The sequence below is a fragment of the Balaenoptera musculus genome, chromosome 7 (genome assembly GCF_009873245.2).
Source record: "Balaenoptera musculus isolate JJ_BM4_2016_0621 chromosome 7, mBalMus1.pri.v3, whole genome shotgun sequence".
Lineage (NCBI taxonomy): Eukaryota > Metazoa > Chordata > Mammalia > Artiodactyla > Balaenopteridae > Balaenoptera > Balaenoptera musculus.
The window spans coordinates 2,137,538-2,160,528 of record NC_045791.1 but is presented as its reverse complement, the minus strand read 5'-3'; the positions used below and the strand labels follow the sequence as shown (position 1 = coordinate 2,160,528).

The following is a 22,991-nucleotide window of genomic DNA, read 5'->3' as shown; positions in this document are numbered from 1 at the left end:
TTTACAATTGCATCAAAAAGAATAAAATACCCGGGAATAAATCTAAGGAGGTAAAAGAACCATAGTCAAAAAACTGTAAGACACTCATGAAGGAAATCGAAGACTACACAAACAGATGGAAAGATATACTGTGCTCGTATACTGAAAGAATTAATATTGCTTAAATGACCACACTACCCATCTACAGATTCAGTGCAATCCCTATCAAAATCCCAATGGCATTTTTCACAAAACTAAAACAAACAATTCTAAAATTTGTACGGAAACACAAAAACCCCGAATAGCTAAAACATTCTTGAGAAAGAAGAACAAAGTTGGAGGTATCATGCTCCCTGATTTTAAGCTATACTACAAAGTTACAGTAATCAAAACAGTATGGTACTGGCACAGAAACAGACACATAGATCAATGGAAAAGAATAGAAAGCCCAGAATGAACCCATACTTATATGGGCAATTAATCTAAAAAGAGGTAAAAATACACAACGGAAAAAAGACAGCCTCTTCAACAAATGATGTTGGGAAAACTGGACCACTACATGCAAAACTGGACTACTCTCTCACACCATGCACAAAAAAAATTCAAAATGGATTTAAGACTTAAAAGTAAGACCTGAAACCATAAAACTTCTAGAAGAAAACATAGGCAGTACACTCTTTGACATTGGCCCTAGCAATATCTTTCTGGATATGTCTCCTCAGGCAAGGCAGACAAAAGCAAAAGTAAACTAATGGGACTACATCAAACTAAAAAGCTTCTGCACAGTGAAGAAAACTATCAACAAGAGGATAAGGCTGCCTCCTGCATAGGAGAAGACATTTACAAACAGTATATCTGATAAGGGGTTAATACCCAAAATATACAAAGAACTCATTTAACTCAACATCAAAACAAACAACCCAATTAAAAAAATGGGCAGAGGATCTGAACAGATATTTTTCCAAAGAAAACATTTAAATGGCCAACAGGCACATGAAAAGATGCTCAACATCACTAATCATCAGGGAAATGCAAATCAAAACCACAGTGAGATAGACACCACCTCACACCTGTCAGAATGGCTATTATCAAAAAGGCAATAGGGGCTTCCCTGGTGGCGCAGTGGTTGAGAATCTGCCTGCCAACGCAGGGAAAAAAGCACAAATAACAAGTGTTGACAAGGATGTGGAGAAAAAGAGAAGCCTTGTGCACTGTTTGTGGGAATGTAAATCGGTGCAGCTACAATGGACAAAAATATGGAGATGTCTCAAAAAATTAAATATAGAACTACCATATGATCCAGCAATTCCACTTCTGGGTATTTATACAAAGAAAACAAAAACACCAATTAGAAAAGATATAAGTTCCTCTATGTTCATTGCAGCATTATTTACAATTGGCAAAATATGAAAGCAACCTAAGTGCCCATCAATAAATGAATGGATAAAGAAGATGTGATAAATATAGATACAGATATATACACACACACACACACACAAAATACTACTCAACTATAAAAAGGAATGAAATCTTGCTATTTGCGACAATACGGATGGACCTAGAGGGTATTACGGTAAGTGAAATAAGTCAGAGAGAGAAAGACAAATACTGTACGATTTCACTTACATATGGAATCTAAAAAGCGAAACAAATAAATAAACATAACTAAACATAAACAGAGTCAAAGATACAGAGAACAAACAGGTAGTTGCCAGTGGGGAGAAAAGTGGGAGGTGAGGGAGATTAAGAGGTACAAACAACCAGTTGCAAACGAATTGAGTCAGGGCTAAAATATGACACAAATGAACCTATCTACAAAACAGAAACAGACTCACAGGCATAGAGAACAGACTGGTGGTTGCCAAGGGGGAGGAGCGGGGAAGGGATGGATTGGGAGTTTGGGACTAGCAGATGCAAACTATTACATATAGAATGGATAAACAACAAAGTCCTACTGTAGAGCACAGGAAACTATATTCAGTATCCTGTGATAAACCATAGTGGAAAAGAATTTTTAAAAGAATGTATGTATATGTATAACTGAATCACTTTGCCATACAGCAGAAATTAACACAACACTGTAAATCAACTATACTTCAATAAAAAAAAAAAATGAGTTATGGGTATGAAATGTACAGTGTGGGGAAAACAGTCAGTAATTAGGTAACATTTTGGCAACAGATCATAACTAGACTTATTGTGATGATCATTTTGAAATGTATAGAAATACCAAGTCACTATGTCGTATAACAGGAAGTAACACAGTGTTGTAGGTCAATTCTACTTCAAAAACAAAGAAACAAACTCATAGGAAAAGAGATCAGATTTGTGGTTACCAGAGGCAGGGGGTGGGGGGAGGGGGAATTGGCTGAAGGGGGTCAAAAGGCAGAAACCTCCACTTATAAGATAAGTAAGAACTAGGGATGTAATGAACATCATGATAAAGATAATTAATGTTGCTATATGTTAATATGGAAGTTAGAAGAGGAAACCCTAGAATTTCTCACCATGAGGAAAACATATTTTTTCTATTTCTTTAATTTTGTATCTACATGAGATGATGGATGCTCACTAAACTTCTTGTGATAATCATTCCATGATGTCTGTAAGTCAAACCATTATGCTGGACACTATACACTGCTATATGTCAATTATATCTCAATAAAACTGGAGGAAAAAAAGTTAAACACAGAATTACCACACGATCCAGCAATTTTACTCCTAGGTATATACGCAATGAATTGAAACAGAGACTCGAACTCGTGTACACCTATGGTCTTAGCAGCACTATTCCCAATAGCCAAAAGGTGGAAGCAACTCAAATGCCCACCCACAAATGGATGAACAAAATGTGGTCTATACATACGATGGAATATTATTCAGCCTTAAAGAGGAAGGACATTCTGACACATGCTACAATATGAATGAATCTTGAAGACATTATGCTAAATAAAGTAACAAGCCAGATACAAAAAGACAAATATTATGATTCCACTTATATGAGGTAACTAGACTAGTCAAAAATCCTAAAAACAGAAAGTTAGTGGCTTCCAGCGGGCTAGGGAAGAAAGGGGAGTTATCATTTAATAAGTACAGAGTTTCAGTTTGGGAAGATGAAGAGGCTCTGGAAATGGGCGGTGGTCATAACTGCACAACAGTGTGAATGTATTTAATGTCACTGAACTGTATACTTAAAACTGACTGAAATGGTAAAATGTATGTTATGCACAGTCTATTACAATATAAAAAAATTTTAAGCTTAATTTTTAAAATTCTATGACCAAAAAACAGTCCACCTACTCTATCTAGAAAATGAGTGCTGGATCAATCGTTCCAAAGTACCAAAAGTTCAGAAGATCATAATACCTGGTTGCTTGCCCCACACCCAGCTCTCTAGGATTGATTTGGCCCTATATGCAGGTGCAGGAGTTTCTTCCTCTTCTTTTTTCTCTTTGTCATTCAGATCTTCTTTCTTTGTTCCAATCTGCGTATCAACACCATCATCTGGAAAATTTTTTAAAAATGTAAGTGTATACATTGCTTTTTAAAATGTAACAACCACTTGCCAACACCATCATCTGGAAAAAAAATTTTTTAAATGTACATGTATAAATTGCTTTTTAAAATGTAACATCTCTTTGCCAGTCCCTCCCAGAAATGGAAAGGTTAAGTTACAACACACATCATTAGCTGACCATTTGATGGTTGGGAAAAAAAAAATTACATGACTCATCAACATAACAGAAACAGTGTGATTTATTAAGTAATGAATAGCCCAGTGACCCTTTTAATTTAAAAAATCGATATTCAAATTGTTCTTTGAAGCATGTCTTCCAAAATATTCCAATTTCCTACTACATCTCACAACTAAGAAACTTAGTCTTTGATATTAACATTAATTGTTTTTATCCAGTGATTCCCAACTGCTGTGTGTCCACGGGAAGGGAGGATGTGGAATAGGACTATGATTCAAAAATCATTTTCAACTCTATACACTGCCCTACTCCACCACCAACTGAGAACCAGTGCTACACAGGGCCACTACCACTGACGGAATATAATTCAGGAGCATTGCAATACAGCAGAAAATTGAGAACCACGACTTTAGGCCACTGACAAGTTTCAGTCAAGAAAAAAATGTCATGAAACTCCTTACACAGTAAGTTAAGAGAGAACTAATATTAACATTGAGGTGTAAATGTGTCCTAGCCTAGAAAGCCCTTACTAAATGTGTCCTAGCCTAGAAAGCCCTTACTGAATGACGTAATTAGAAATATACAGTTGACCCCTGAACAACATGTTCAGTCGAAAATCCGCATGTAACTTATAGTCAGCCCTCCACATCTGCAGTTCTTCCGAGTCCAGCAATTCCAACAACCAAGGATCATGCAGTGCTGCAGTATTTACTACTGAAAAAAAAATCTGCTTATATGTGGACCTGTACAGTTCAAACCCATGTTGCTAGCGTCAACTGTACATCTAAATCTGTGAAAAAGAATATATCATATCACAAACAGTAAGGAGTATCTAAAAATACCTAAAACCAACAAGGGACAGAAGAAACTCCTACATTCTATAAGAAAAATATCAGATATCCAACAGAAGGAACCCCAAACAGCTAATGCTATGAAGAGATACTCAAATTCATATTTAGAAAAATATAAATTAAAATAATGAAGTATTACTTTACACTCACCAAATTCACAACTGTTAGAAAGCTAAAATATAAGCTCCAAAGCAGTAACTTTTTTTTCCTTTTTCATCTGGTTTTGCTCTCTGATATATCCCAAATGCCGAGAACAACACATGCCAGGGAATAAGCCCTCAATGATGAGTTCAATAACTAAATAATGCCAAGTGTCAGTAGAAATGTAGGGCTGGAGGCACAAACCTTCAGACACAGCTGGTGGGAGGGTGGACCCCGCAGCCTACCTGGAGAGCAATCTAGTACAGCTGAGTTACATGGAAGGTCCTCCAGTCGCCCCCAGGGGCTATGCCCACAGAGCTCTCACACAGGCCTGGGATTGGGAGGACGTGGAAGACAGAGACCCGCAGCAGTCTAATGACCCTGGACACAACTTAAAAATACAGTGCTTGGGCTAAAGAACCACACACACTCCATGTACACAAGCTTACAATGCATGCACATTGTACAACAGTATGTTTTTTTTTTTTTTTTTTATTTACTTATTTATTTATTTATTTATGGCTGTGTTGGGTCTTCGTTTCTGTGCGAGGGCTTTCTCTAGTTGCAGCAAGTGGGGGCCACTCTTCATCGCGGTGCGCGGGCCTCTCACTATCGCGGCCTCTCTTGTTGCGGAGCACAGGCTCCAGACGCGCAGCCTCAGCAATTGTGGCTCACGGGCCTAGTCGCTCCGCGGCATGTGGGATCCTCCCAGACCAGGGCTCGAACCCGTGTCCCCTGCATTGGCAGGCAGACTCTCAACCACTGCGCCACCAGGGAAGCCCCAACAGTATGTTTTAAATGGCATAAAAACAAATACATTACAAAGAAAACACCTAAAAATATGGATTTGGAAATGGTATGCCAGGAACTGACGAGTGTAATTAACTCAACCCTCTGCCCCTGAGGCCCAAGAAAAGGCCCCTGTCACCAGTACACCTCATGTGTCCCATTCTTTCAACCTCCTGCAACAGCTATGGTTAACAGTACCTCTCCCATTTACAGAAATATCCAGGGAGTTCCCTGGCGGTCCAGTGGTTGGGACTCTGCGCTCTTACTGCCGAGAGCCCAGGTTCAGTCCCTGGTCGGGGAACTGAGATCCCACAAGCCGCGAGGCACAGCCCAAAAGAAAAAGAAAAGATATATCCAACAAGCTCCTGGGCATTAAATATAGATTTTTTTGTAATGTGTACTTTTCATACATTACAGATGTAAAACCACACAGCACCTCTAAATTAAGCACTACAGATTTGCTTAAGTCATAGAAAAAGTCAGGCTTGGAATCAGGTTCTCAACCCTTATCATACATCAGAAGCAGGGGGTGAGGGAGACACACACACACACACACACACGTACACACACACATGTACACACACATACACACACATTTTTAATACCAAGCCTCAGTTCTACCACCAGAGATTCTGATTCAGTTGGTCTAGGGCATGGCCTGGGCACCAGCATTTTTAAGTTCCCAGATATTCCTAATATTCTGCCAGGTTTAAGGACCATCGGCGCAGAAGGTAAAACCTTAATATGACAATGCAAATGCAACTGACCAAACAAACAATGGCTATTTTAGATATCATAGGCACTCTCACTGTAACAAATTAAGGTCATGCAGAAGTAAATAAATCTTTTTAAAAAGATAAGACAAGTGAGAGAAAGACCAAATAACTTTGGCACTTCTGTTTTTCACAAATTGTTCATCTTTTCACTAAAACTTGAATCATGAAATAATCATTACTGAGTTTTGTGACTAAGAAGAGAGATGTGTTAATTTTTGTTTTTTTCACAAGTGTGAGAGAAGTGTCCAGGATTGGCAACCTAATTACCGGAATTCAATCTTTTTACAAGCAATGAAGCATTGCTTATTGTCTCTTAGCTTCAGTTCCATCCTCGGTAAAGCTCAGAAGCTCACCTCCAGCCTGATCTGTGACCAGGGAGTACCAGAGTCTGTGTGGGGGACTTGGCCACAGCTCCCATGTCGCCCCATTTGATCCTCATCAAGGCAAAGACAAAATGACCAGACTGCCTGTGGATCCCGAACCTGGGGGGATTGACTGGCATTCCCTGGAAGAAGAGGTGGGCCATCAGGACCCCAAGTCTTCCCTGTAACCACCCAGAAGATCCTCACTACGAGTGACTGGACAGGGACGGGAACCGAAAGCCTGGGCTTTATTTGGCTAGAAATCTAAACCTACTGAGGGAATGTGGAGAGGAGCGGGGAGGAGGGAGAGAGGGGCAGAGGGAGAAGAAGGGTGCACTCTGGGAAAAGGCAAGGCTGCAGCAGAGGACGGTGTCCATGCATCCACCTCTGGGCTGTAGGTCCAGTACTCTCCCACTACACCACTCTGCTGCCTCTGTCACAACAAAGATCCTGATCCCCAAGGCTGTAGAGAAAACACCCAGGGCAGCCATGGGCACAGCAAAGTGGTTAATTCAAGCCCAGTGTAAGCCCAGCGTCCTTAAACCCTATAAAGTAACCTTCGCCATGCGGAGTCCCCTTACCCTGACAATACCGAAGCTTTCTGGAGAAAAACAAATTAAATTTGAAACAAAGGTCCACAATTTAACCCAAGTGGAACTCCAAAGTTTACTGCAAGAACTTATACAATAAGAACACAAAGGGCTTTGGTGCCACTATGACACAGGTTCTGAATTAACTTAAATATCTGCTGAAATGTACCAACTGGCAAACCTTCATGAATTTAAATCAATACTGGGGCTCAAATTACATGTATAGCTGGGGATCCCACTAAATCTAAACAAGGCAGCCCATATAATCTTAGGGGAAGTACTACATATAATCTAGAAGACAAATAAATTTGCTTCGCCTTAACCATCAGAACTATTATTGCCTTGTCTAAACTCCCATGGTCATAGCACCCATTGCCCTAAAATATCTCATAGTGGGCATGGACTGACACAATGAGTAATAAATTAAAATTAAACTAAGTGGGACTTCCCTGGTGGTGCAGTGAGTGGTTAAGAATCTGCCTGCCGGGACTTCCCTGGTGGTGCAGTGGTTAAGAATCCCCCTGCCAACGTAGGGGACATGGGTTCGAGCCCTGGTCCGGGAAGGTCCCACATACCGCGGAGCAACTAAGCCCGTGCACCGCAACTACTGAGCCTGCGCTCTAGAGTCCGGGAGCCACAACTACTGAAGCCCTTGCGCCTAGAGCCTGTGCTCCACAACAAGAGAAGCCACCGCAATGAGAAGCCCGCGCACCACAGGAAGAGTAGCCCCCACTCACCGCAACTAGAAACAGTCTGCGCGCAGCAATGAAGACCCAATGCAGCCAAAAATAAATAAAATTAAAAAAAAATAAAAATAAAAATAAACAAATAAATGTCAGTGTTTACATTATAAAAAAAAAAAAAAAAAAAGAATCTGCCTGCCAATGCAGGGGACTCAGGTTTGAGCCCCGATCTGGGAAGATCCCATATGCCGTGAAGCAACTAAGCCCGTGTGCCACAACTACTGAGCCTGCGCTCTAGAGCCGGCGAGCCACAACTACTGAAGCCCACGCGCCTAGAGCCCATGCTCCGCAACAAAGAGCGGCCACTGCAATGAGAAGCCTGCGCACCGCAATGAAGAGTAGCCCCCGCTCGCCACAACTAGAGAAAGCCCGCACGCAGCAACGAAGACCCAACAGAGCCAATAAATAAATAAATAAAATTTAAAAGAAAATTAAACTAAGTATTTAGCAATTACAAATTGGCTTGACAAACACAGGACCTGTTTATGGGTTGAATCGTATCAAAAGATGTTCAAGTCCTAGCCTCCAGTACCTAGGAATGTGACCTTATTTATAAAACTAAGGTCTTTGAAGATAATCAAATTAAAATGAGGTCATTAGGGTGCGCCCTAATCCAACATGACTGGTGTCCTTACAAAAAGAGGAAATTTAAGCACAGAAAGATATGCACAGAGGAAAGACAATATGAAGACACAGGGAGAATATGACCATCTACAAGCCAAGGCGAATGCCTTGGAACAGAGCCTTCCCCCACAGCCCTCAGAAGGAAACAACCCTGCCGTCACCCTGATTTTGGACCTGCAGGCTCCAGAGCTGTGAGACAATACATTTCTGTTGTTTAAGCCACCTAGTCAGTGGTACTTTGTTACAGCATCCCTGGGGAACTAATACAGATACGCCCCCCCTTAGCACCCTCAGAGACTCCTTCACTGAAGAGGCGTCAGCAACCTTCTCTCATGCCCCCTGGGGTCTCTGGACCACATATGATGATTTGCTGTTGCCCTGGAGCTTCAGATGCAAGAAACTGCCCTTCTCAGCCCTGCACTATACTGTTCCATTAGTGTGGAAACTGCTGGTCATGAGCTTTCCTGAGAACAAAGGCTGGCCCCAGGTGCACATTTTTACAAACCCTTGGGACACAGCCTTTCAGAGTTGGTCTTTTCAGGCTCAAGGACCCTAGGAATCTCTTCCCTCACAGATACCCAAAATATAAACCAAAGTCTCTATATATATTAAGACCACAATATGAGGCCTCAACTGCCTTATCCTTGTAAGGACAAGGACACTCCTTACCCCTTTAGAGTTCCAGACATTACTGATAGTGACCAAGGCACTCATTCTGCTTCTCAGAATACACATGCTGGGCTCTTAAAGAAGGCATTCAAGGGCTTCCCTGGTGGCACAGTGGTTGAGAATCTGCCTGCCAATGCAGGGGACGCGGGTTCGAGCCCTGGTCTGGGAAGATCCCACATGCCGCGGAGCAACTCGGCCCGTGAGCCACAATTACTGAGCCTGCGCGTCTAGAGCCTGTGCTCGGCAACGAGAGGCCGCGACAGTGAGAGGCCCGTGCACCGCGATGAGGAGTGGCCCCCACTTGCCACAACTAGAGAAAGCCCTCGCACAGAAACGAAGACCCAACAAAGCAATACATACATACATAAATAAAAAGAATGTAAGCAGACAAGAATAGCATTAAAAAAATAAAAAATAAAAAAAAAATTTAAAAAAAAAAAAAAAGAAGGCATTCAATGACACTTCTACCTCCCCTATAGGGGGAGGCAGCAAGTTTACTGAGATGCATAATAGACTCCTCAAAGAACTTCTATTTAAGTTACAATGTGGCAAATGGAATTTTGTCACTATTGCCACAAGCACTGAGCAACCGAAACTCACGCACCCTGGGGAGGCACACTCCCCACACCAATGGCACACGGGTCACTCAATCGCCTGCATTGACAATAATAGAGGAGACTTGTAAAGTTCATGCTTTTGACAACCGCCTCACCATGTGGTCCTCCCGCTCCTGGTCAATGCCAACTCATTTCCTAGGGGGCAACTCTCCTCTTCCCTAAAAGTCACGGTCATCACCAAAGTTTAAACTGATGTCATAGCATCAGAAGGCCAACTGTGGTATAAGGCCTGAAAGGAACGTTCTACATTTTTAAAGTGCTGAAACAAAACAACTATCAATCAGAATGCTGTATCTAACAAAAATATCCATCATTCTCAAATGAAGAAAAACTAAGAGAATCTGTAGTCAGCAGACCTGTTCTATAGAATTACTAAAGGAAGATCTTAAGATAAGGGAAACAATACCAGAAGGAAATCTGGAACAACCAGAATGAAGAATGAGTAACAGCAATGGCATATACCTGAATAAGTGATCAACATTTTATACAACGCACCACCCAACAACAGCAGAACAGGCATTCTTTCTAAAATACACACTGAATACTCACTAAGACAGACCACATCCCAAAAAGGTAGGACTTAAGTAGAGGGGACAAAAAGGAAGCAGCTAATGGAAAATGAAAATAAGCTTACATGTACTATACAAAGTATCTGGCCAAACAAGAGGGCATTATCCTTTTTAATCCTTACAAACAATTATTCAAGGAGGCAGGTTTTTGTCTCCTGTTCAAAGATGCGGAAGAAACTGTACCTCACAGAGTAACCCAGCCACAGAACTCGGGCTAGAACACGGTGCTGGCTCTAACTGCTAGGCCCTGCTCACCGGTGGGGTCCACCTATAAGGCTGGGAGCAAACTCCAGCCCAAGGCTGGTTTATGTATGGTCCAAAAGCTAAGAAAAGATTTTACATTCTCAAATGATTGAAAAGTAATCAAAAGAAGAATAATATTTTGTGATGAAAACATTATAAACACTTCACATGTCGGTGTGCACTTAGTTTTGCGTATGACTGCTTTGGCACAACTGCAGGGTTCCATAATTACCAAATAGTTAGGGTCCCCAAAGCTTAAAATATTTACTACCTGGCCCTTTAGAGAAAGTCTGCAACCCCTGATGTGCACCTTGCTGTAAATTTTACAAATAAAAAAAAAAGAACTCAAAATGCTCATTTATATACCAGCCATATAATCTCTCATCCAGGGTGAATACCTTTGACAATTCACCAGGAAGCAGACAAGAGGCATCACTAAGCACACCTCAAGTTTTATTCTCAGGAGCATAAATGAGAACATTCACAATAGCAGAGGCAGGAGGAAGTCACGAGGATGCAAAAACAACCAAGAAGAGCTCCACAACCAGCTCCAGGACAACACGCACAGTACCTCCAGTATTTGTCAGCTCTCCTTTTCATCAGTGCAGGGCTCAAAGTTTACAGAGAGAAAACAAGCAGAACATAAACTGTTATGGAACACCTACACATCACAGATTACGGAAAGCTGGGGACAGGGGGTAGCGGGGTAGCTGACCTTCCTGAGGTTCCAGGGCAATACCCTGAAGGAGGCGAGCAGGTTCCAGGAGATGGAACCAGGACTGGATAACTTTAACACATTCCTGTCAGTTACAGCGAGGAGGTTTTTCACAACCACCCAATGAGACTTCCACTCAAAGCACTGTCTCCAGGACCTACAGAAACAGGAATGCCAAGGCAGAAAGGCTTGGGGCCCAGGGGCCACAGCAAAATAGAGGTAGGAGGCACCTCTTCTGTGCAGCTCCCCACAGGTGGGTCGGGGCCACAGCTGGAGGGGCGCTCCTGGAACAGCCCAGGGCCACCATCAGGGAGACCTGCATTCTACTGTTCAACGAGGTTCAACTGTGTTTTGAAGAAAGCTTATTCACTAACATATGCTTCTCAAAAAACAGACTGTAGTAAAAAACTATGGGTATCAAAGTGTATTAGCAAGGATTCTCCACAGAAACAGAGCAGGGGTGTGCGGCGGAGGTGGGTGGAGTATGTGCATGTTGAGGGTGGTGAGGGAAACAGACTGATTTATTTTAAGGAATTGGCTTCCACAATTGTGGGGATTCAATGCCAAAATCTGCAGGGCAAGCCAGCAGGCTGAAGACCCAGGGAACAGCTGATGTTACAGTTTGAGTCCAAAGGCAATCTGGAGGCAGGATTCCTTCTTGCTGGAGGGAGGTCAGTCTTCTCTCTATTCAGGCTCTTCGACTGACTGGATGAGGCCCACCCCCATTACGAAGGGTAGTCTGCTTTACTCAAAGTCCATGGATTTATTTTATTTTATTTTTTAAATAAATTTATTTATTTATTTATTTTTGGCTGTGTTGGGTCTTCATTGCTGTGCGCGGGCTCTCTCCAGTTGCGGTGAGCGGGGGCTACTCTTCGTTGTGGTGTGCGGGCCTCTCATTGCAGTGGCTTCTCTTGTTGTGAAGCACGGGCTATAGGCACGTGGGCTTCAGTAGTTGCGGCACGTGGGCTCAGTAGTTGTGGCTCACGGGCTCTAGAGCACAGGCTCGTTAGTTGTGGCACACAGGCTTAGTTGCTCCATGGCATGTGGGATCTTCCCAGACCAGGGCTCGAACCTGTGTCCCCTGCACTGGCAGGCGGATTCTTAACCACTGCGCCACCAGGGAAGCCCCAAAGTCCATGGATTTAAATGTGAATCTCATCCAAAAATCACCTTCACAGAACTATGTGGAATATTACTTGATCTAATAAATACCTGGGCACCACGGCTTAGCAAAGTTGATACATAAAATTAACCATTATGGGGCTTCCTTGGTGGCGCAGTGGTTGAGAATCTGCCTGCTAATGCAGGGGACACGGGTTCGAGCCCTGGTCTGGGAAGATCCCACATGCCACGGAGCAGCTGGGCCCGTGAGCCACAACTACTGAGCCTGCGCGTCTGGAGCCTGTGCCCCGCAACGGGGCCGCGATAGTGAAAGGCCCGCGCACCGCGATGAAGAGCGGTCCCCGCACCGCGATGAAGAGTGGCCCCCGCTTGCCGCAACTAGAGAAAGCCCTCGCACGAACCGAAGACCCAACACAGCCAAAAATAAATAATTAATAAATAAATAAAGTAGCTATAAAATTTAAAAAAAAAAAAAAAAAAAAAAATTAACCATTACACTAAAGGTCCCAATTAATCAAACATTAGCTAAAAAGAGATACAGTATATGTTTTTATATGACATTGAAATTTTTTTTCTATTTACAAAGAAGTACAAGTATAATTTTAAGAGATTTTAGGTGTGAAAACTTTCTAATGGAACACAAACACAGAAGTGGCCATTCAAATTTCCCTTGACTCCACTGTATTATAAAGATACAGTGCAATATTTATTACGTCTAGCTCATTTGATTAGGGATGTAGTGCTGGCAACATGGCAACTTCACAAACAATTCAAAGATTTTAGGAGCAGATTAAGGAAAAAAGATGCCTATATTCATTTAACAGAAAAATTTAATTCTCACATGAAAAATAAAGTGATCCATCAAGTCGATAATAGGAATTTTTTTTTTTGGCCATGCCGCGTGGCTTATGGGATTTTAGTTCCCCAGCCAGGGATCGAACCCAGGGCCCCAGCAGTGAGAGCACCGAGTCCTAACCACTGGACTGCTAGGGAATTCCCAATAAATGGGATTTTAAAAGATGGAGAAATAAAATTAAGGAAGACTACTCAGCAGGCATGAATAGAGTTAAAAAGCTGAAAGCATCCACCTGAGTGACACATAAAAGGGCACTCATCTTCAGTGCCCCATCCTCCACTGAGGAATTGGTACAGTCCTAATCAGCCTGAAGCCATGACAAGACAACTCACTAACTCATGACACAAATTCTGATTGGATCCCTCCTGTATATATAGTACTCTGCCAGGTACTGGCGGTACCAGGGTGAAAATGACAGAGCCTGTCCTCACGGTTCAAGGCGGATACAGAGTTGTTACAGGCAGGGTGAGGGACATGAGAGTAAATGCAGGGGCCTTGGCTCCTCAACTCAGGGACCCTCCCTGGGAGCTTCTTGCTTCACTCTGTTGTTTTCTTCATACCTGTTTTCTTCCCACTGCCACTCTGTCCATTTTTTATTGGTTGTCCCAGTTGGTATAGAAGCTCCAGGAAATCAGGAGCCAAGCCTGGCTCATTCACCACCACATCCTAGCGCCAAAAACCACCCTCACCAACAGCCGGATGAGTCCGTGCATGAATGAGCAAATGAATGAATGCCCCACATGCTGCACAACTCACTCAGTCTCCCCTGAGGAGCATGCATCCCTGGGACTGCAGTGTGGAAAAGGATCTGGAAGCTCCAGTCCACAGAACTGCCCACAATGACCCACGGCCAAAGCAGCCTGGCTGCAGTCTGGGCTGTGCTTCCTACCCACCCACTAGTCTCTCCTCGACTCAATGGAGCTGGGCCCAGGAGGGGTCAATTTACTGATTTCAAAAAAGGATAAAATAAAGTCAAGCCAGAGACTGAGGGTTAGACTCTAAATGCTGTACCGTTACACATTTTTTGTACATTTCTTCTAAATTCTGGTGTACCTCACATCCTAGAAGGCTTTAATTTCTATTGAAAATAAAGTGTGTATGTTTCATACATGCACTTATATGCCCATAAGTTACCTCTGGAAAGATACTAATAATAGTAATAATACCCCTGAGAAGAAAGGGAAAAAAAAAAAAAAAAAAAAAAGGAGGTAACTGAAGAATAGGACTGGGAAGGAACTGACTCTTCGCTGAAAACTCTGTGTTAGCTTTTGAATGCTATAAGCTAGGCATGCAATATAAGTATTTTTTAATAAGATAAAAATGTTTAAAAGTTCTAACACTGAATTTAAAAATAAATATGTGATATAAAAGATTTGAATTCATTCCTGCTGCAACGCCTTTAATCAAAAACAGGAGTTCCAGTCTCTCAGGCAGGCATGTCCCTTCACAAGCTGATTTAACACAGGAACGTGGGACATCCTTTATCCTAGGTACTGGCACCTCCTATGTGCCAGGCACTGTGCTCAGTGAAGGGGACTCATGGGGACAGGACACTGACACTCCTGCCTGCACTTGAACAACCACCGTGAGAATCACAAACCCTTAAACAGCACAAACTGGGAGCCAGGCACTGCTCTGCACATGTCATAATCAACTCATTAATCAACTCAATAACCCCATGAAGTAGGTATTTCATCAATCCAGAGATGCACCTTTTGCAAATTTCAGCATGTCAAATTGATATGCATCAGATTCATGGGCAACACATTCTCTCCTGGTGATAAATAACACCACGTCTTACTCCTGAGGCATCTTAGCCTTGCTGAAATGCATTTCTTGCCACCCAGACAGTGCTCAGAGCATGTATCTCACCCAGAGCCTTAGGCTAGTAAGGAGAGCTCTCCCTCTGCTGGCCCCAGCGTCTGTGTGCCTCATCATCTCCCAAGCCAACTGCAAGACCAGACACCAAAATGCTGACCAGATTTGTCTGAGGTTGGATAAAACTGTGGTGGAACTTTGGATGATTAAAAATAATTCAGGTGCTCACTTCGGCAGCACATATACTAAAATGGTAACGATACAGGGAAGATTAGCATGGCCCCTGCGCAAGGATGACACACAAATTCATGAAGTGTTCTTATACATTTTGTGCCCTTCCCCACCATCTTGACACCCTCTGCTGATTAACACACACACACACAAAATTCAGACTCATTCAACAGAAAACCCTATGGAGCCAGCAGATTCTTGATATCAGTACCCTTCATTGTATCTGTATATTTTCTTACCTCTGCAAGGAATTATTAACTATGAAGTCTATTAAATCTAGTGGTACTCCTATTCTCCTATTTATTAAAGAATAATAAAAACTTACATAATCTAAAAAAAAGGAAATCAAGAATCCCCAGAAAAGAAAGAAACTTCTGATACTTCAAAGAGTGGCCAGCCTTTTGAGGGGGAAAAAAAACATCTCTCAGAAATGGACTATATATAAAATAGATAATAAGAACATACTGTAAAGCACAGGGAACTGTATTCAGTACTCTGTAATGACCTATATAGGAACAGAATCTAAAAAAGAGTGGATATATGTATATGTATAACTGACTCACTTTGCTGTACAGTAGAAACTAAGACAACATTGTAAACCAACTATACACCAATAAAAAAAAATTAATTAAAAAAAACTCTCAGAAATGGAACCCTTGTGCACTGTCGGTGGGAGTGTAAATTGGTACAGCCATTATGCAAAACAGTATGGAGGATCCTCAAAAAAATTAAAAATAGAACTACTATATGATCCAGGATTCCCACTCCTGGGTAAATATCCGAAGAAAATGAAATCACTATCTCAAAAAGATATGTGCATCCCCATATTCACTGCAGCATCATTCACAACAGCCAAGACATGGAAACAACCTAACTGTCCATCAACGGATGAATGGATAAAGAAAATGTGTACGTACACACACACAAACACACACACACAGGCACTCTCACACAATGGAATATTATTCAGCCATTAAAAGAAGAAGAAAATCCTGCCATTTAGAACACCATGGTTGACTAGGACATTACACTAAGTGAAATTAAGTCAGACAGACTATATGATCCACTAACATGTAGAATCTAAAAAGGCTTCAACATAGAGAGTAGATTGGTGGTTGCCAGGAGCTGCGCGGGTCGGAGACATCAGTCAAAGAGTACAAACTTCCAGTTATAAGAAAAATAAGTTATGGGGACGTAATGTACAACATGGTGATTACAGTTAACTGCAGAGTCCTGTATACTTGAAAGCTGCTAAGAGAGTAACTGTAAATGTTCTCACCACACATCAAAAAATGGTAATTATGTGAAGGGATGGACGTGTTAACTAACCTTATTGTGGTAATCATTTCATTTGCTATGTGTATCAAATCATCACACTATACATCTTAAACTTACACAATATGTTAATTACATCTCGATAACTATGGAAGGAAAAAACATCTCTCAGAAACTGCTAACTTAGAGGCACCTTTACATTTAGAATTTAAATTCACATACTCCAGGTGAACCCTTGGATAAATCAGACTGACTTGATAACTCTGGTTAAAAATGGCTCTATGTCCATTCCCCGATGTGCTAGCAGTGTGGCATATAACACAGCATACATGATTTCTAAGCCATGGGTTTGTTTTCTCAAGGAGAGCCTAGTTAATCTGAATTTTCTAAACTGTCTACGTGAGTTTCACTCATCAGAAAGTTGACATGACTTCCACGTGTAAGACTGTGAAAATATAAGATTACACACTCACTCGAATTGAATTATAAAATTCTGACAAACTTTTTTATATCAATAAAAATCACATTGTTCTGTAGTGTATTACCTTAAAAGCAACGTTCAAATCTTTCATTAACTTACACTGGCCCCAATATTAAATTGATTTAATCGATAGCTAATCTGTGAACCCCTGTACAAATGCTAAGAGAAAATAACTAGATCATCAGTCACCAAGCACAGGTTAACAAATAAGTGCACACATACCTTTGCCTCTTATTGTTACTGCAGGGCAGTATTCAAAACCACCTTTGCACCTCTTAATGAGCACATTCTTCTTGCTTATTAAACATGTAAAATGGGACCCTTATAATGTGGACTCCAGAGCTCTGCTAAAATGCACTAACACCTACTTCCCATTTTTTTATCTGTGGTATAATAAAAATATATATTTGGTCTTTGCTCTAGGTTCCTGGCGCAGAGCTCCTAAAACCCTTGGAATTTACTGAGGATAGGAATGTCTTCTGATACTCATAACAAGCCCCTTTCCACTGTACCTGAGTTTATGCTAATGAGCTGACTCAGCGTGGGGCCTCTAGATAGCTTCATGATGTGGGCTGGACACCAGAAGGGCCAAACAGTGATTAGAGGGTGAGAACTATCAGGCCCACCCCCTGACCTCTAGAGAGAGGTGGGCTGGAGATTAAATTGTAAAATCTCTTGAACAACAGAATTTGGGGAGATTCCAGGTTGGTGAACACATAGGTGTGCTGGGAGGGTGGAGGGCCCAGAGAAGGCATGGAAGCTCTGAGCTCCTTTCCCACACCTTGCCTTCTGCATCTCTTCCATTTGGCTGTTCCTGAGCTGTATTCTTTAAAATAAACCAACGAAGTGTTTTCCTGCATTCTGTGAGTTGTCCTAGTGAATTATGGAAACTGAGAGGGTCATGGAAACCTCTGAATTTGTAGTCAGCCAGGCAGAAGTGGGAGTAGTCTGGGAATCCCATTTGAGGCTGGCGTCTGAAGTGGAGGTAGTCTTGCGGGACCGAGCCCTTAATTTGTGGGGCCTGAGCTAACTCCAGTAGTTAAGTGTCAGAACTGGATTGAATTATTAGCTATCCAGTTGGCGCTGGAGAATTACAGAAGTGGTGTGGAACCACTATCTGAGTTAGAGGCTACTTAATTTAGATAAAAGTCATAATTAACATGGATGGTTGAGATTAAACCAGAAAGAATGGTGGCAGAGAAATGTAAATATATAAGCAAGATGATCAATGTTACTATCAAGGAATAAAGATGGAAGAAAGATCGGGACTTCCCCGGCAGTCCAGTGGTTAGGGCTCTGCGCTTCCACTGCAGGGGGCGCAGGTTCAATCCCTGGTGGGGGAACTAAGATCCCACATGCCGCACAGCACGGCGCAGCCAAAAAAAATGAAGACAGTAATTTCTGTCTTAAAGGGAAATGTCCAATTATGCCAAAACGTGAAAGAAGACGGTAAGAGATAAGTGAGCAGATAAGTAAACTGCAGAAGATTTGAGGGAAAGAGAACTTTATCTGCCTAAGTTAAACAAAACCTGCAAAAATGTGTCAGAATTGACAAAGTTGATCAATAAACAAAAGTGTGAGCCCTTTACTACCAGGCTGGGCTTTCTCTCTGGGACTACGGCACAGCCATCCTCTCTCGAGCCCAGATCAGCCTCCTCTGAAAGCTGTTTGATGCCACCTTCCCAGGATCAGACTCTAAACTCTGAACTATAAAACTGTCAAGGTATTTTTACACCCAGATGTATCTGGCACTTCCTAGATGACCAGAATAACAAACAGCGGCTCCCACATCATGGAGTTCATGATGTAACACCCACATGCAGCAAGAAGGCTGGACATAAAAATAAGCAGAGATGGGATGCTGCTTCATGAGCTCACAGCTATCACTAGAGCTTCCCTGTGCTTCAGGGCCACAATATGGGAGAGCCAGCGTATCAAAAAGAGAAAATTAGCACTCCCTTGATTAACTTCATACAGGTAGGATGTTACTTAAACAAACACACTGCAATTCCCAGGATAGTGGGAGGCTCTAGAAATGCTTCCACGCCTCGCTGCCTTTGCTATGTTCTAACCCCCCGGATGGACAAGGACCAGATCCTCACAGAACAGCCGAGAAGCCCACCCTGCAAAAGATTTTACTCCTGTCCATTCTGATAATGTTGCTAAGTGTGATCAATCAACTGGAGCTTCAAGTTTTATCACCTGCTCCCTTCTAAAGCTAAAGGCCAGCAACTGGGTCTTCAACAAACAAAAGCAATAGCACCAACCCTGTAGGGAACAGACTCCAGCAGAAGCTGATACCACTGCTTCCAACAGACATCAGGCAGGCCCCCAGGAGTGGGTTAGGTTTTCCATAAAGGACTCAAGATTCAAAGCGCTAAGAATTAACTATGAAGGACAGAGTATATTTATGAGGGAAATCTAACTGTGGTCATTTGCTCTTTTTTCATGTTCTATTTTCTAAGGAGCACATGAGGAAGCTCTTTTCCTCTTTCTGTCTCTGAAACTCCCAATGTAATAGACTGTAACTACAGACACGACATACTCTGACAAGCAAGCACCATCAGCAGGACTTGGAAACACATTAGAAAGGCAAATTCCCAGGCCCTATCCCAACTCCAAGTAATCGAAACCTCTAAGGGTGGGCCAGGCATGGGTGTCTGACCAAACCTCCAGGTGGTCCTGATGAACTGCAGAGTTTGGGAACCCTTAGGCTTTTAACCTTCAGTGTATAAGCGTGTCCCCCAGGAGCATGTCCACGCACCAGCAGGCGTACCCTCCTGGACTCAGATGCAGCTGGGCGCTCAAAGGAGCCCACTTCTCTCCAGGCTGGCCCACCCACCCCTGCTGCTCCCTGTGACCCGGCACACTGCTGCTCTTCTCAGTCCTCCACCTGGAGGCCTGGGCTCCTTTCTCCCCGGGGACCCCACACACCGCCACCCTCGAGCCCAGGCCAGGTCTCCCTGGCAACCACAGGGAACACTCCACCTCGGAACTCCTCCAGCCCTGGCTGTGGGTAACATCATGGGCTCTCCATCATCCTGTTACACACCTTGGTTATACAGACGCCTTTTCTGCCCAAATAATCATGAATTATTTGGGGAGAAAGGTCACATGCAATGTGTTACACCCTCCACAGAAAAACTATAAAACTAGCAGGAAAGTTGTATTCTAAAAAAAAAAAATCAAAAACTCATCTCATGGAACACATAACTAAAGAGTACTGACTAGACAAAGGAAAAAAAAAAAAACACCCCAAAACAATTAATGCACTTAAGTACAATATGAAGTCAGAAAAAGCCAAAAATAAGCTCCATAAAACTACAAAAAGTTGGTCCTGATGTCAATAAATTACATTTGTAATGTAATAGAAGCAGCAATGAAACTTTTTCAAGAGGCCTGGCTAAGCAAAATACTGGCTACTGTATTTCTACTATCTGCATAGACTGAGAAGGTTTACAATAAATGAAACAGCTCATGATACTTAAGTTCTTCACATAAAGGCCAGCCCTAGACAAAAATAAAAAAATAAGCTTAGCATATCTTTTAGTAGCCTCCTTACTTTCCTTTCTTTATATCCTATTCCCTCCTCTACTTTCCTCAAAATAATAAATACAAACAACCCTAAACAGGGTTGAAAGAAATGTTCACTTAAAAAACGTATATGACTGTAATCTAGCCTGTCTTTTGTAGGGCAGGCCCCCAAAGGAAACACAAAAGCTTACTACGTAGGAGGAAGCATTCTTTCCTCATCAGGAGGACCAGGAAGTTCTAAATGTGATTGCAAAAGAAAGGAAAGTTTATCTCAAGGGAAGCGCAAATTATTAGAAGCCACAATTTCCCAGAAATTAACCATGCAGAAATCCAGCTTGATAACATTAAGAACTCATCCTAGAATGGGTGGGTGCAGAAGAAAGTGATCGACCCCTGGGGAAAACAGAGCAAAGAAAACTGTGTGTTTGAGGAACTTCTACTCTAATCTGTATTTTCCTCACAATCAACTACAATACAACCACATATAATGTACACAGTCTTAAAAATGAAATTTGTCATGTATAAGCCTGAGAAAAAAAAGTATTTTCTAATAATAAAAAGCACATATCATGCCACATTAAAAATACGAACTTTTACTGAATGTCAAAAAAACTATTCAGTTGGGACCTACATAAAGAACAATTACACTTTGCTTTCTAACCACATGATTTTTAAAAGAACAAAGAACAAAAAATATTCATCAAATGTAATGAAAAAGAAATACACTTTGAACTTTTCCATGTAATTAGCTTTTCTCAGAGTATCTTTCAGAACTAATGTTTCACAAAATACATTTTGGGGAATGAGTTTTAATGCATTAACAAATACTGGAGAGCTGAGACGAAGAGGCACAAAAACTTTAAAAATATACAGAATGGAAAACCATAATTCAAAAAGACACATGCACCCCAATGTTCATTGCAGCACTATTTACAATAGCCAGGTCATGGAAGCAACCTAAATGACCATCAACAGACGAATGGATAAAGAAGATGTAGTACAATGGAATATTACTCAGCCATAAAAAGGGACGAAACTGGGTCATTTGTAGAGACGTGGATGGATCTAGAGACTGTCATACAGGGTGAAGTAGGTCAGAAAGAGAAAAACAAATATTGTATATTAATGCATATGTGTGGAACCTAGAAAAATGGTATAGGTGAACCAGTTTGCAGGGCAGAAATAGAGACCCAGATGTAGAGAACAAGTGCATGGACCCCAAGGGGGGAAAGTGGCGGGGGTGTGGTGGTGGTGTGATGAATTGGGAGATTGGGATTGACATGTATACACTGATGTGTATAAAATAGATAACTAATAAGAACCTGCTGTATAAAAAAATAAATAAAATAAAATTCAAAAAAATATATATATACAGAATGAACTACTAAAACTACTAAAACATTACGGAGTGAACGAAGCACAAAACAGCACAGATGACTACATGATTCTATTTACATGAAAGTCTAGAACACGCAAAACTAATCCACGGTAGAGAAAGATCAGACCAGTAGTTGCCTCTGAGCAGAGAGGGCAGGGGTGAGCTGGGAAGGGGCACGAGAGAACCTTCAAAGTGAGAGTAACATTGAGGGGTTTAAGTTACACCGATTACATCTGTCAAAACTTATGGAATAGTAAACTTAGAACATGTATTTTATCATGCATAAGTTTTACCTTAAAGACAAAAAGTTACACTGAACTGGACCCTGTTAATACCGTGCATGAAGTGCCCAAGGGCGCCAGGTAAGGCACACCAATGGACAGAGGAGGGACTGGTAGGGCCTGGGGGATGGGTGCGCGGCTGCTCACTGTGTAGACCTGCAGGCTTTTCAGGTTTGGGGTGGGTCCACGCATTCATTTCTTTTTAAAGCCTAAACAGTGATTCTGATTCACAGCCAAAGTCAAGAAAAACTGAGTGACAGAATTTCATTGCGTTTTCATAACTACAGGCCTAAGAAGAGTGTTCACTGATATTTCCCTGCATAGACAAGAAGATACAACAGAAGGGGAGCCAAGTCCAGGCCACAGGCCAAAGGTTTCCAAAAAGTGTTTTACACACTCCCACTCGAGAGTCACAAAGGAAAAATTTCAGGAATACTGATTATTTCCACTCGACCTTATAATAACCACAATTTATAGTAAGCCAAAGCAATATATATTTTAAAACTTAACGAAGAAACATTAAGTGGAGTTCCTAAAAGCTACAAATGAGACATCAGAGGAAGGACACCACAGCGAGGTGGTTTTGCCATGAAAAGGCCTTCAATTCGCATAGAACAGTGAAATCCAGGAAGCTCCTAATATTAACTAT

At 41.9% G+C, this 22,991-nt stretch overlaps 1 protein-coding gene and 1 non-coding gene across 5 annotated transcripts in view; one reads left to right on the top strand and one right to left on the bottom strand.

Moving 5' to 3' along the window:
* The window catches only part of HERC2 (HECT and RLD domain containing E3 ubiquitin protein ligase 2), a 219,079-nt gene that overhangs the window by 182,607 nt on the left and 13,481 nt on the right, over positions 1 to 22,991 (bottom strand). For all 4 annotated transcript variants that reach the window (XM_036856965.1, XM_036856964.1, XM_036856963.1 and 1 more), the window contains one exon: positions 3,346 to 3,483. In XM_036856965.1, the coding sequence (XP_036712860.1) occupies positions 3,346 to 3,483 (138 nt within the window). The remainder of the gene's footprint in view (positions 1 to 3,345; positions 3,484 to 22,991) is intronic.
* LOC118898634 lies at positions 15,384 to 15,490 on the top strand. The gene has a single exon (XR_005020777.1). It is a non-coding gene; the product is annotated as a U6 spliceosomal RNA (small nuclear RNA).